The following is a 13,217-nucleotide window of genomic DNA, read 5'->3' on the forward strand; positions in this document are numbered from 1 at the left end:
TGGCCATGCTGAGATGCCCGGCCCAGGCCATACTGAGTTTTTTAGATGTCACCACGGGATGACATTTGTGAACCTCACCCCAGAGAGTATTTACTATCTATTTAAATGTTGTTTGCCCTGATCTTCCCAGCAGTGAATCATTTGTCTGATGGTTTCTTGCATAATAGGGGTTATGCTGACACCAGGCTGGGGCCCTCTGTAGCCAATGGCACTGGAGTGAGGGGCTCTAGAGCCTGTCCTGAAGCCTCCCTCCCCCGCAGACCTCCCCTACCCCCTCCACGGCCCCTCATGCTCTGTCTCCACTTGTCTGTCTGCAGGCCTGCAAAGATTCTGTGAAGATATAGAGATGATGATTGGATTCCAGCCAAACATCTTCTGGAAAGTCTGTTGGGCGTTTGTAACGCCAACCATTTTAACCGTAAGGATTGCATGCTTCATCGTGGATGTAGGACCTTGCGTGTGGACGTGCTGCTTTATGTTTGAACAAAGCCTATCATTCTTGTATTTCAGAAGGGGAAACTGAGGCTTGGAGAGGTATAGCAACTCACCTAAAGGGCCTTACCTGTGACTCAGGCAGTCTGGAGCTCTCTGATGGAACATTCCCTATTATATCAGTCTGCCTCACGTACCGAGAGCAGATAACAATCACATTTCCCATGGGCTAGTCAGAATCCCAGCTCTGTTCAAAGAAGATTATGTGTGTATCTTCCTCTCTTCCTCACAGCAGCTGGTGGGATTGGTTTTAAATCATCCCCACTTTACAGTTGGGGAACCCGACACCCACAGGTTATGTGATTGCCTAGAACTGCACACCTAGTTATGAGCAAACAGCCTGAGTTCGAACCTAGGCAGTTGGCTCCAAAGCTCTTGCTCTTAACCTCTACTCCATACAGCTGCTCTACAACTAATAGAGCATACGTTAGACTTTTATTATTCCCTTTTATTGTTTTCAAGAACTATCTTACCATCCTCAAGTGCGATGATGACATTTTGAGATCATCTGACATTCATCTCCTTAAAGATCAGAGCCCTTCATGTATCAGTAAATCTGCATAGGGACTTACATGCACATCCATCACCTCCTTTATTGTGCTGTAGGCTGTGGGCTTTGCCTTGATCCACCCTCCAAGCACAGGCATTGACAAGACCCTGCCTTTCCACTCCTCTGTGGGTTGCAATGGGTCTATCTTGGCAAGGCTGCAAGAAGCTGGCTGTAGTTCTCCTTGGAGCCAGCAGGTGGCACTAGAAACCAGATCAAGACCCTTGTTTTCCCACACAGCAGCCAGGTTCTCTAAAGGAAAACCAGACAGGATGGAAGTAAAATTGTAAAGAAAATATGTATTTCATTCTTTTTTTTTTTTTTAAACTGTCACAGAGTGAGTTTTAATCAAAACATCTCGACTGCCTTCTGAAAAGACATGAGTTTAGACAGAAAAGCCATCCAGTGTTTATTTTCTTCTGCACTGACACGGACATCTTAGTGAGGCCCCCATTGATGCTCACATTTTAGAGGCTGTAATTTGCTGAAAAGTCCCATGACACTTGGGGTGTGAGGGATGAAAAGAACTAAAATAGATTTTTTGAATTCAGAACTGAAATGCGTATGAAGAGCTCAGATTTACCCTAATTGGGGGGGGGGAGTGAGACTCTCCTGCTCAAGGCATTCTCTGTCTCTGCTGAACACTACCCCAGTCACTACTACATCTGATTTATTCTTGGGTGAGATCAAGGCCTGCCTTTCCTTCCTGTCTTGGAAGAGATTAAACTTCAGAGAATTTCATTATATTTTTTTCAGAAACATATGACAAACTGCTAACAACCAGCACTACTATGTAGAGGCAGTTCTCGTTAGAGGCAAGCGCTCTATGAGCGCTGTCCCTAAAGCCTCTGGCCCCTCTTGTTGGTTGGTGATTCTTCCCCGCATTTTACAGTTGTGTACACTGAGGCCCACAGAGGCTAAGGAGCTTGACCAAGGCCACAAAGCTTGTGGGAGGCAGGGCTGTTTTGAGTCCAGAGCTGTCTCAGCCTCAGTAAAATTCTCAAAGCTCAGTGCTCTCCTCTCCAAGTGGAGTTTGGCCAGTTTTTGGATAAAAAGAATTCTTATCTCTGGGAGCAGAAGGTCGGGGAAAGAAGTTCCAGGACCTGATGTGCTTTTTGAGAAAGTTTCTCAACTCTGCTGTGTTTTACTTGATATCTGTTATGAAGCTCATAGCAGAAACCTGTAGAGATCCCAGAAAATATCCCGAACCAGATTCCCCTTCTATGTTTGGGAGCTAGGGACAAGTAGAATTGGTCAATTTCATCATCATTGTCAATTGACATAGCTCTCTCCAGTGCCTTCCTTGGCTGCCATTAGCAAGAAGTCAGAGTGAGTCTGACCCAGTGGTTGAATCAGTGTCCCTCATGACCAGGCCCAGCTGAGGGCAGGGTTTTATCAAAGCTGGCCTGGCAGTAAGAAATGTCTGTCAAGAATACATTTGCTCAGATAAGTTTGATGTGGTATTTGTACAACTGGAAATGGGTACCAAAGGACCAAGCCTAACACGTATTTTTTGCTCTTTGCCCCTCTGTAAAATGGATATTTGTAGTGTGCTGGAATGAGCTAAGATTATGGGTTTATTTTTTATTTATTTATTTTAAAGATTTTATTTATTTATTTGACAGACAGAGAGACATTGAGAGAGGGAACACAGCAGGGGGAGTAGAAGAGGGAGAAGCAGGCTTCCCACTGAGCAGGGAGCCTGATGGCGGGCTCAATCGTAAGACCCTGGAATCATGATCTGAGCCAAAGGCAGACACTTAACAACTGAGCCACCCAGGTGCCCCAAGATTATGGGTTTAAATTACTTCAGAGACCTCTGCAATAAAATTGATCATTTTTATATGTGCCTTCTTGGATTTACAGAGCTATAAATATTCTCCATGCAATTATTGTATACATAGTCAGATCACGTTCCTGAATTATGCACACACATAAGCAGATGTATTGCTATTTATATAGTAAATGAAATAGAGCAACTTACCATAATTACATTAGGCCCTACTTCCAATAGACTGGTTAATAAAGCTTATAACTCTAGGGGCGAAATGTTTAAAAGGGGTCCTAGAGTACGGCATCTCCTTCCGTAGGAGCAGCATTTTCAACAGTTGTCTTCAGGCTCACATTGCTTCGAATCAATACATTGAATTATTGTTGCATTGAAACAGACGCTGGCCCCAGCATCCTGGGCTCTGCAGCAACAACGTAGATATGCCTTACACTCGTGTCGTGCTTCACGTTTCCTCAAACGCTTCCATACATCATCTTTCCTAACCTAACTCCCTCCAATCATTTCTCGGCAATTATTTTACTGCCTGAGATCGAAAAAGAGTGTCAGGGAAACACGGCACATAGGTCATCATTATTCAGTACTTTGGTCTGGACCGCTGCAGGCAAGGACGCCCTTTCCTCCAGACGATGCTGCCCTCCAGCGTTTTGGCAAGAACAGTTGAAGGCCTGTTCTGTCCCTTCCCGTCCGGCACACGTGTTCCCTTGCTTCTTTCCAGCTGCACTCGCTGTGTCTTCAGAGGGTTTGCCCGGCCCTTGCCGGTGCGAGTGTGCGGGGATAGGAGAGCACGGGCAGCAGATAAATCAAGACCACTCTTAAAATGGAGGGGGGAGGGGCGCCTGGGTGGCTCAGTGGGTTAAGCCGCTGCCTTCTGCTCGGGTCATGATCTCAGGGTCCTGAATCAGGCTCTCTGCACAGTAGGGGGCCTGCTTCCTTCTCTCTCTGCCTGCCTCTCTGCCTACTTGTGATCTCTCTCTGTCAAATAAATAAATAAAATCTTTAAAAAAAAAAAAATGGAGGGGGGACTTTTGAGTAAATTCCTGTGCCCAAAACACCCGTGTGCTGTGTACACTATGTGAAATATACCCACTGAAAATGAAGTCTGCTATGTGACGTTCCCTCAGCTAGTTAACGGCAGAGGTGACATTGGCCTGCTGGTCCCCACGTTCTTGGCCCAGTTTGGTGACGAGGCCCGTTCTCCTTGAGCTGGTTGCGAGTGGTTGCGAGTGGGCTTACTATAGGACCAGCTTCTCGCTCAGTCACCGCCGTGTGGACCGTTCACATCCCACTCGGCAAACTTTAGCAGGCGGTAACAGGATGCTGGCCGTGCCCCGTTCAAGGAGAAGGCAAAGTCGATTCAACTCATTAAGAAAATTAAAATACATAAACGTAAAGGATTTCTTTCTTATAACAGAAGTGGATTATCCCCTATAAGAAGTGCAGACAGCCCCTTTAAAACGCCCAGTACCACCCATCAGCCACCTCGAGGTGTATTCTTTAAATTGTCTTCTCAGCCAGGGCACATGTGGGCACATGCGTGAGTGTGTGTGTGTGTGTGTGTGTGTGCGCACACGTGTGTGTATACATCGATACGCCTGGCTCCATTCCAGGGGATGGCAGCACAGGGTCTGCCGTGTGCATCTTCATCTCTCTGAAATTCAGTTTCTTCCTTTGGAAAGTGGATCATTACTAATTCTTCACTTTTGGGGTTGGTTTGGGTGTGAAATGAGAGCAGAGGTAGGAAGGCACCAGACTCCTGGCAAGGGCTCAGCATGTCGCTGTTAGGAGCAAAGACTTCGCATCTTCCGTCTAACACATGTGTTTCTCCTTTGTTCCCAGTTTATCCTGTGCTTCAGCTTCTACCAGTGGGAGCCCATGACTTACGGCTCTTACCGCTACCCTAACTGGTCCATGGTGCTTGGATGGCTCATGCTCGCCTGTTCTGTTATCTGGATCCCAATTATGTTTGTGATAAAAATGCATCTGGCTCCTGGCAGATTTATTGAGGTAATTCCATCAGCTCCTTTCTCCTGCCATCCCCTCCCCAGGGAGAAGCTCTGAGAGCTCCGTGCAGGAAAGAACAACAGATTCGGTAAACTTCTTCCCAAGGGAGACTTGGTGATTAAGTGTTCGCAGTTGCCACCGTTTCTATTAAACCCATTTTTATTACGTATCATTCCTCTAATGGAGAGGCTCAGCCAATCCGCAGGCCAAGCTGTTATTATGCCATTTCTCAGTGCAGGCGACCGCTCTGGGGAATAAGCCATCAGAAGCCCCCCATCCCCCTCGCAATTTAAATGCAGTGCTTGGATTTGACTACATGTCAGATTCCCCCTTTCCTGATCTTCCTCTCTGTCCAAGACTTCCTCCAAACATTAGTTACCATTTCATTTTAAATCACAGCCCCTCCCTTTGTGCTGGTGTTAGGGATGGCTGGGGGTCCCAGGCTGGTGGACATGTCACCGTCCCCACACAGTGTAATGATGGGTCTGGGGTGTGGCTGGTATGAGGCGAGACTCATCTTTGTTAACCCCTTGCTGGACCCTTTCCTTGTTTCTTTCCTAATTTCAAAAGAAACCCCATGCTGTCTCCGGGGTGGATGGGAAGTGACTGCCCCTTGTTGAGCCACCAGTGAGGTGTGGTCAGGCTCTGGTTGTGAGAAGTCACTCGCCCAGATGTGCTAGGAATAGACCAACACTGCGTCTGTTTGAAAATCCAGAGGTTGGGCCTTTTGGACCAGACCAGTGCTGCTCAGGGTTGGCCCGGGGACCAGCAGCATCTGCACTTCCTGGGATCTTGTGGGAAATGCAAAGGATCAGGCCCCAGCTTGGCTCCACTGAACCAGAGCTGGGGAGCTGGGACCCCGTGTCTGTCGTGTAACCGGCCCTCCAGCTGATTCTAAGGCTACCTGGAGTCTCAGACTTGCGACTTCCCTGAAGTCTCAGAGGTGTTGGGGTAGACCAAGGCCAGGAAACACCTGCCGATAGAGGGTAGTGATGAAAGCTGTACAGGCTTTGCTCTTGGTCAGTCAGACTGAGGAAAGGAAGGGAACATCCCACGGAGGCTCTGGAGAGAGAAGCAACATGAGAATAAGGTGTGTGAGTAAAGGGCTACCACAAATGTCCATGTCGTGGGGAGGTGGCTTTTATCTTTAATGGCCTAAAGATGGAGACAGAGTTTACAAAGGGAAGGTAGGTGTCTCCTTGCTGAAGTGGGAATCCAGTTTCCATCCTCAGGAAATTGCCTGCTGTCCCCTCCAGGTAAATTCCCGTGGGCCCTTTTACCCCCAGACATGGCTCCCTTTTGCCCCAGAGGAACCTCCCACCAACTGACCCAGGAATCTCGTTCCCTCTGAACAGCAGCTAGTGCAGCCTCTGCTGCTTCTGCCTCGGGGCGAAATTCCCTAAACTGATGAGTTGGCTGTACCAATGTATTATGGTTGATTTGGGACACAAAGGTTGCAAACCGATGATTAAGGGGAGATTAAACTAACAGCTCCGAGAAACAGCTTCACTTTAATAGGTAATAAACATGTAATTGTTCCCCCTTATGTTTTCAGAAATATGTTTGCTTTCTTTTTTTCCAGAAAATATTCCCATCAAATTATGTTTCTGTAAAGTAAGTTCAGTTGCAGGATTAGAGATGTTCCCATTATTTCTAGCTCCCTTGCAAGAACCCACACTGCCGAACCAAGTCAGAAGCATCTATTTTTGTCAGCAGATAATTAAAATCTTTGCTCACTCTTGGCAATGTGTCTTTGGGGTTGCAGTTTTTTCCCCGGCCACTTATATACTTTGGGGAAATATGCTAAACAAAATCCAATTATTTTGATGTAACAACCCACTGTTGAGACTACAGAACAAAAGTAATTGAGCTCATGTCCTTCGCAGACTGTGTTTGGCAGTGGAGGGAGCAAGCTTACAAATTCTCTTCATTTGGAGGGAAAAAATATATCATTAAAATCCGGGCCCTTTATCCTCGGTTAATCTTGTGCAAGGCAGACCCTGAGCAATTGTAGTATCGTTCGCAGGGTGACGTAAATAATTACAAGTGAACCAAACTCAGTTTCCTCTTTAACATCCTTGGCCTAATTAATTGATAAGGCGGATCTTCCCAACTGCTTCTCCTGGTGGGGGACCTCTTGGCCTAGGGAGGGGTTCTGGCAAAAGCAGTGGATAGAGGGGTGTGGAGTAGGGCAGGAAGGTACATTACTTCCATGACCCTGTGTATCTTTGGCTTCTTTGCAGAGGCTCAAGTTGGTGTGCTCGCCACAGCCGGACTGGGGCCCCTTCTTAGCTCAGCACCGTGGAGAGCGTTACAAGAACATGATTGACCCGCTGGGAACCTCTTCCCTGGGACTCAAACTGCCAGTGAAGGATTTGGAACTGGGCACCCAGTGCTAGTCCACTGGCATGGGATGGCCCAGCCTTGATCGCGTTTTTTCCTCTCTGCCTCCCCCTCATGTTTCCCCCAGCTTTCTTCCCATGTTCTTCTGTCTCCCCACATCTTGGTTCATGGCTGTGCATGAGAGTGGTTACGTAGAGAGGGAAGACATGGCGTCGCATGCTGTCGTGAAGAGCTAGACAGACCACTTGAGGCACTCCTTTGCCCGAGTCCGTGGTGTCGGTTTCCAGAAGGGTTGGTCTCCTGGGCACAGGCCTTGACCTGGCAGGAGTGGCTCAGCCAGGTGAGCGCTTTCCAGTGAGGTCGCAAGCAGGTGTGCGCGACTTGGTCAGTAGGGAGGGATCTGCTGCGTGTGTTGTCATTGGTGGTGCCATCAAGACATATATAGGGTGACAGACTCCCAGGACTGGTATCTGGACTCGGTCGTGTTGCTGAGCAGCGCCGTGATTTCGTTCAGATGCAGAAAGTTGAGGAGAGTGTATCTGGAGCGTGGGCAGTGGCTGCAAAATGTTTTAGAATAAGGGGGTTTGGACACCACTGAGGTGGCTAATAACGTTCACATTTCCATTTACAACTGGGGATCTGCTTTCCTTCATCCAGACCTACCATTTCAGGTGTGCCAGAAACGAACACTTCCGTCTCTGTGCACTGGGAATCTCGGTGAAGAGTTCTTGTCCCTCTCTTGTCTTTTTTTTTTTTTTAAGTAACCATATGTGTGAGTTCTCTTAGTCACTTCCTCCACCTGTGCGCAAGAAGCCATCATGTAATCTGCGCCTCTCTACAGTCAGAGTGGAGGTCCTTTCTGATTTCTCCGTGACATTTAGCGCCACGGTTCGGTGTCATGACCCCATGTTTCTTCTCCTCAAAATGTCTTTCTGTGAGCTGTAGACACCTTGTCTCTTAACCTCTGGGAAAACAAGACTTTCCCCGGTTCTGTCTGTATATTTTATATATATAAGACACGACCTCTTACAAGACAGATACCTTCTCGATTTTTACTCTTTTTCATTCACAGTAAAGGCCAACTGTGGTCATAGAGAAATCAAAAAGAAATGCTGAGTTTTACAGAAAGCCACCATGATATTCACTGTGCCAGTAGTACATTTTAGGTCACTGTATTTACAGGAGTTTCTGATAAATACAGCTTAGTAAGTAGCAAGTGAGCCAATTAAGACTATAGCTTTTAAGACTACATTTAGACAATTCAATTTTAAGAGTTCTCAATTCGCAATACTCATAACTGTGCTCTAATGAGAGTGAATCCTATGTCTGCAGAGATTGGCGAAGCCGTGACCTTTATTACCTTCTTGTACCCGGAACATGCATATATGAAATTTTTAAAATGTGCTATGTGTTCATGTAGTGTGTACGTGTAGTGGTGTTTTCTATCCTTATAAATATCTTACGAATCACTGTAGAGATGGTGAGTTTAGAGTAGTGTAGTCTGGAATTTTTTTTTCCTTACTGTAATAATATCTAAACCTAAAATTGTTTCCTTTAGGGGAGACCATTTCAATCACTTTCTATCTGTTTGTCTTCATGTTATAGGGTCTCAGGCAAAATTTTCAGTTTAAATCTTGTATATTGATGTGACATTTTCATCCTGTTGCTCAGCAGTGAAACCTAACAGAAGACCTTAATGTAACATGTTTTTCTTTTTCTTTTTTTTTTAATGACTTCATTTACTGAAAAAAGAGGTCTCAATTCGTTTTACTGAGCTCTTCTTTTTCTAGGGCAAATATCATTGTCATTTGCCAACAATGATATGAATTTCTAGGTTTCAAGAATTACCTGTGGAAACTGTAGAAAAGGAAAGAAAGATGGGTTTTGAGCTGTAGGTTTTCATCTCTTTGTCTACAGTGCATGTCTGTCTTGTTCTCCTTTCCTCCCTCTCTCCCAAAGCTCGAGCTTCCTCCAATCTGTCACAGAAACGAACCTGAGCTTCTCCTAGACGTAGCATTAGGAGGCTAAGCTGTGACCTCACGTGTCCAGTGTCTCCCATAGTGACTGTCTTGCCGTGAACACTGGTTTCCCCCACGAAAGCTATATTGCTGAGAAGCCCCTGTTACTTTAGTGGATGTCACAGCGGGGTTCCAAAAATTACCCTCTCCAGTTGATAACCAGTGGGGTGGGAGAGGCAGGGAGGAAATCACTTAGTTTTGGAAATTATCTACAGCCTTTCCAATTTGAAGGCTGAAGAGAAAAGCTGCAATCAATTAGCATTCTCTTGAGGGACTGGTATGTGTGTGTCAGGGCGAATGATTTTTGGCTTCCCTCTCTCACCTCTTGGCAAAAACTGGAGTCGGATGCTGGGTGCCAACCCCGTCTCTGCTCATTATTGCTGTTGTGATTAAAAGAAGGTGGGGGTGGTGGGACCCACCGGCTGCTGCCAGGTTTGTTTTCCGCACACTGAAAGTTGACTTGTGAGGGCAGGGACCTCCTTGCTGGCTACACACTGCGGCGTGTTTTTCAGTGGGGGCAGCTCCATTTGTGTTCCCTGGGATTTGTCCAAGTTAAGACCCAGTAGCGTTCCCTGAACAGCCAGGGTGTTTTTCCTTTTCCCTACAATTTCCAAATTTCATGTAAAATTCGCTTCTAGGTGAAAGGTTCCGAACTTATTGTGGAAAGAGTGACTTTGTGAGCTCAGTGTCACCCATTTCTCGAGCCATGTTCAACTCTTGAGGCTTTCCCTGGTAGAGAGGTGGTCAGCATCTGAGCTGATTTGTCATGGGGCGTCCACCTTTGCAGCCCCTCCCCTAGACTGGGGTGGACGTTTCCACACGGTGTGTTTTCTGCCACAGTCAAGTGGAAGAAAAAAAAATATATATGAATGGAAAAGAAAGAAAATGAACAGCATTGTCACAAGCTGCTACTTGAACGTTCTCCTTCAAACTGAGTTAAAAACCAAGTTGCTGAGGAAAAACTTCCATTGGTTTACTGTAGAGTGTGGTGGGCTATTTTCCACGTGTGAGATTATTTCCCAACACCAACAAATGCCAGAAACCCATTCAGAGAGAGAGAAAAAAAAAAAAGCCATATGTTAAAAACAGTAACCTTGTAATATCCTTAAAGGAGAAAAAAAATGTATATTTCTTACCTATTGGTGTTGTGGCTTCTTCTGCAAATATTTGTCTTGCATATTAGTAACTTTTAATCTCTTTCAGGCTGTGTGTTTGTCATGTACAGGTGTGTCCAATCTGGTCTTACTTTGTTTATTTCTTTTTTTTTTTTTCTATTTATTCGTTGCATGAAAGCTGTGGTCAATGCAAAATCTCGATGACCTCAATGTCTTTGAAATTTCCCATGTGTTTTTAATGTGTAAGAAATGTAATCCACTGGTATTTCAGTGAGCGGCACTTTAAAAAAAGAATTTAACACAATGATCTTTAAATGGATAAGACTTGGGTTGTCTTTACACGGATAATACCACCTCCGAGTTGAGTGTCCCTTACTGAAGTTCTTATTCTGCTATCGACACGTGCCTCCGTGCTTCCTGACGAACTTCACCTGTCCGCATGGTCTTCCCATGCCTAAAATTAAAAATGTTTCTTGCCCCTTTGTGCCCTTGCACAATGACAATTGCTTACCGTATGCAGATGACTCAAGGGACAGCACGCAGTATAGCAGGTTGTCTCGTAGGGACCAAAGGCCCCGGCCAAGCAAATGAGCATTTCCTCCGCTTCACCCTGGGTGGGTATCATGCAGAAAACTTCCAGGCCGGGAGCAAAGGTTTGGGTGAGTCTAATTTCAATAGTCATTTCTCCACAAAGTGTCCCGAGGATTTGTAAAAGCAGAGCTCCCTGTCTTTCCCAGATTTTGCTTCCAACAGAAAGGTCAAGTGATTTTGCATTGTGGTCTCGGCCGGGGTCACCGCTGAGCAGCCTGCAGCCAAAGAGAAAAAGTCTTTTCGGATTGGGCGTGCATCACCTGTGAACACAGTGGTTTGATTTGCTTGCTGTGGATTAAATACATCTTCAGGTAACCATTTGCCTTATAGGTGTATTTTATTGTTAGGGTGATAGTAATTGACTAGGTCCTGTTCTTTCTTTCTTTTTTTTTTTCGTCTTTCTTTTGCACTTTATTATGGACCTATCATGGGATAGGTTATTTGGAAATTGCATACTTGGCTAATGTCCTAATTGCAGGCATCTTATGTGGAACTGTTGCCTATGAATAAAGATATATTCCCTAATCAGGTCCTTATATTTTTTCATTAACTGTACATGAAGAAAATATATTATGTTACAAATGATGCATCATATATATATATATATATATATATATCTTACAGAGTACATATTATATACCGTGCATTATTCATTTAAAAAAGTCATTATTCTTGAGGCCCTACCTCAAATTTTGTATTTATGTCTACAAATGCAATTTATTGTATTATATATTTGCCTATTATATACTGGCATAAATTAGAATTTATCTTAATAATGTATGAGTTCACAAAACCCTAAATAAATGTCAGTGTTTAAAACATGATGATTATAGTATTGTGTCTATTACAAACCCATTACCCACATTCTCTCTTTCTTAACACATGGTCTTCAGGTATCCCTAGGATTGATCTATTGTATAAGAAGGAATCTGGAACAGAAATGGAAAACTGCCCTCCTGGGAAAATGAGATAGTGTGCTGCTCTAGAAACAAATGCCAATTAAATTGTTATACCCTTAACTATCAGAATGCACTATTCTTTGCTGAATTATTACTTATCCCTCATGGGGAGGAGGAGAGGGAGTGGGAGAATCTGAGTGAATCTGGACAGAGGGACTGGGCTAGTAGAATCCCTGGGTGTTTGAATGGCCATTTTGTCAACCTTCAACTTTATTTCAATTCAGCAAACATTTGTGTAGCTTCTGCGTGGAGTTAGACCCCAGGCAAAACAGAGTAAAAGAACAGCCCAGATGTCAAGGAACTCAGAGCCTGGTAGAAAGACGACTTCTGTTAATCAAACGAATCAATAAAGACCATTTCCCCAGCCCTTTAAGGTGGGTGGAGCTGCCATGTTCCCTGCCCAGAGTTAGGCCCTGAGTTCCTATGCCACGTGTAGGGACTGGTGGCTGGGCGTCCCTGTCCGATCCTGCCAACCCAGAAGCTCGACTCTGTCCTCAAATAAGTATGACACAATCACGCTCCACTCCTACCTTCAGCTTCTGTGTTGGCAGCCTTCAGGGATGAGCTGGGTCACATGTAAGGGAAAAGAAATGCCCTCACAAGCTGATTCTGAAAACCTGCCACGTGCATACACGCCCATCCTGTGTTATGGGATTGACAGAAACACACACTCTGGCTTGTCCGTGACCGTGTACTTCAGCGTGCAGACCAAGCGGCAAATCCCAAACTCAGTCTAAGACCGTATCGTGAAAGATAAAGAGCGTTCAGTGGGACCAGAGTTTGGTGCTGGCTCAGCATCCTTGGTTTCCTTCCTGAAATCCCATTTCGCAGTTATGTTTTCTTTTGCGTTTTTGTGTTGGAAATTCTCAAGCATACATCAAAGTGGGAAGTATGGGGTAACGAACTCCCATGTCCGTGTTACCCGGTTTCAACAATCACCAACTCATTTTCCGGTTTATCCCTGAACTGGAATCTTGCAGTATTTCTTTGGATCATTTCAAAAGATCCCAGAAACCACAGAACTTTACTTGGAAATGCTCTGTTGTGGCTTTATGCTCCCTTTTAAATGGTCTTTCCCTACACTTGTTGCGATGAGCGGTGGGTGTTATATGTAAGCGAGGTATCAGTGAATTCTACCCCCGAAACCAATTTTACCATACATGTTGATGAACTGGAATTTAAATAAAAGCCTGAAAAAAAAAATAAAGAGTGGTGCCTGGGTGGCTCGGTTGATTCAGCTTTAATTCTTTTTTTTTTTTTTTTTAAGATTGTATTTATTTATTTGATAGAAGACACAGTGAGAGAGGGAACACAAGCAGAGGGAGTGGGAGAGGGAGAAACAGGCTTCCTGCTGAGCAG

General features: G+C 45.0%; 1 protein-coding gene across 1 annotated transcript in view; it reads left to right on the forward strand.

Annotated features, from left to right (window-relative positions):
- SLC6A5 (solute carrier family 6 member 5) overlaps positions 1 to 7,231 on the forward strand; it is a 51,195-nt gene extending 43,964 nt beyond the window's left edge. Inside the window, exons 14-16 of the mRNA XM_044260256.1 lie at positions 318 to 418; positions 4,668 to 4,835; positions 7,076 to 7,231. Of these exons, the coding sequence (XP_044116191.1) occupies positions 318 to 418; positions 4,668 to 4,835; positions 7,076 to 7,231 (425 nt within the window). The remainder of the gene's footprint in view (positions 1 to 317; positions 419 to 4,667; positions 4,836 to 7,075) is intronic.
- Positions 7,232 to 13,217: the final 5,986 nt, after the last annotated feature.

The sequence above is a fragment of the Neovison vison genome, chromosome 7 (genome assembly GCF_020171115.1).
Source record: "Neovison vison isolate M4711 chromosome 7, ASM_NN_V1, whole genome shotgun sequence".
In the NCBI taxonomy this organism is placed as follows: Eukaryota; Metazoa; Chordata; class Mammalia; order Carnivora; family Mustelidae; genus Neogale; species Neogale vison.